This window comes from Gossypium arboreum, chromosome 7 (assembly GCF_025698485.1).
Source record: "Gossypium arboreum isolate Shixiya-1 chromosome 7, ASM2569848v2, whole genome shotgun sequence".
NCBI classification, from domain to species: Eukaryota; Viridiplantae; Streptophyta; class Magnoliopsida; order Malvales; family Malvaceae; genus Gossypium; species Gossypium arboreum.
This window is the reverse complement of record NC_069076.1, coordinates 42,737,509-42,738,893: the sequence shown is the minus strand read 5'-3', so window position 1 is coordinate 42,738,893 and position 1,385 is coordinate 42,737,509. Positions and strand designations below refer to the sequence as shown.

At 42.5% G+C, this 1,385-nt stretch overlaps 1 protein-coding gene across 1 annotated transcript; it reads left to right on the top strand.

Moving 5' to 3' along the window:
- The first annotated feature begins 382 nt into the window (after positions 1-382).
- On the top strand, positions 383-1,123 carry LOC128295412 (uncharacterized). Its single transcript, XM_053030975.1, has 2 exons — positions 383-458; positions 606-1,123. The coding sequence occupies exons 1-2, from the start codon at positions 383-385 to the stop codon at positions 1,121-1,123; spliced, it is 594 nt and encodes a 197-aa protein (XP_052886935.1).
- Positions 1,124-1,385: the final 262 nt, after the last annotated feature.

Below are 1,385 nucleotides of genomic sequence, written 5' to 3'. Positions count from 1 at the left end.
TGAGTAAGTGCTTGACGTGCCAGCAGGTTAAGGCTGAGCACCAATTACCTCTGGGTTGCTACAGAAAGTTAAGATTCCACTTTGGAAAAGGGAGAGGGTAACTATGGATTTTGTGAGTGGTTTACCCTTGACGCCTTCTAAGAAGGATTTGGTTTGGGTGATTGTAGACCAACTGATTAAGTCAGCTCATTTTATACAGGTCCGCACTGATTATTCATTACAGAAGTTGGCTAAGTTATATGTGGCTGAGATTGTAAAATTGCATGGGGTACCAGTGTCTATCATATTGGATAGAGATCCTAGGTTCACATCTCAGTTGCAGAAAAGGATACACAAAGCTTTGGGTACACGACTGGATTTCACTACTGCGTTTCATCCGCAGATGGATGGACAGTCTGAGAGAGTAATACAGATATTAGAAGACATGTTGAGAAGCTGTGCTTTGGATTTCAGGGGCAGTTGGGAGGATTATTTGCCGTTGGCAGAATTTGTGTATAACAATAGCTATCAATCCAGTATTCGGATGGCACCGTATGAAGCTTTATATGGTCGTAGGTGTCGTACCCCTACTTGTTGGACTGAGCTGGGTGAGCGGTGAATTGTAGGGCCAAATTTAGTTGCTGATACAGAAAGCAAGGTAAAGCTGATTCGAGAGCTGTTGAAAGAGGCGTTTGATAGGCAAAAGTCCTATGCAGACTTAAAGCGTAAAGGGATCGAGTACTCTGTGGGGGATTATGTCTTCCTTAAGGTGTCGCCGTGGAAGAAAATTATGAGGTCTGGATGGAAGGGCAAGCTGAGCCCGAGATTTATACGGCCTTATCAGATTCTTATGCGAGTAGGATCGATTGCATATCAGCTTCAGTTGCCCCTGGAGCTGGAGAAAATTCACAACGTGTTCTACATTTCCCTGCTTAGGCGATATCGTTCTGATCCTTCGCACGTCGTACCTATCGAGAAAATTGAAGTTAGGCCTGACCTAACCATCGAGGAAGAACCAGTGCAGATATTGGAGCGTGATGTTAAAGTATTGAGGAAGAAGTCTGTTCCTCTGGTCAAAGTACTATGGCGCAATCACGGCACGAAAAAGGCCACTTGGGAACCAGAAGAGTCGATGCAGCATTAATACCCTCATTTATTTTGAACAGGTAAGTTTCAAGGTTGAAATTTCTTTTAGGGGGTAGAATTGTAATGCCCCAAAAATATGGGGTCTATAATTTTGCTTGTTTTGGCATATAGTCCATGTTTGCTTGAATGGTTAGTTGATTTAAGTGTGTTTGAGGGTGTCTGAGTAGTTTTGAGTTCAAGTTTCATCTTTTTTAGCATTTTTTTTTTTGCTCTTAAAAGAACCTGAACGCTGGCACTTAGGCTTTATAAATATTCATGGT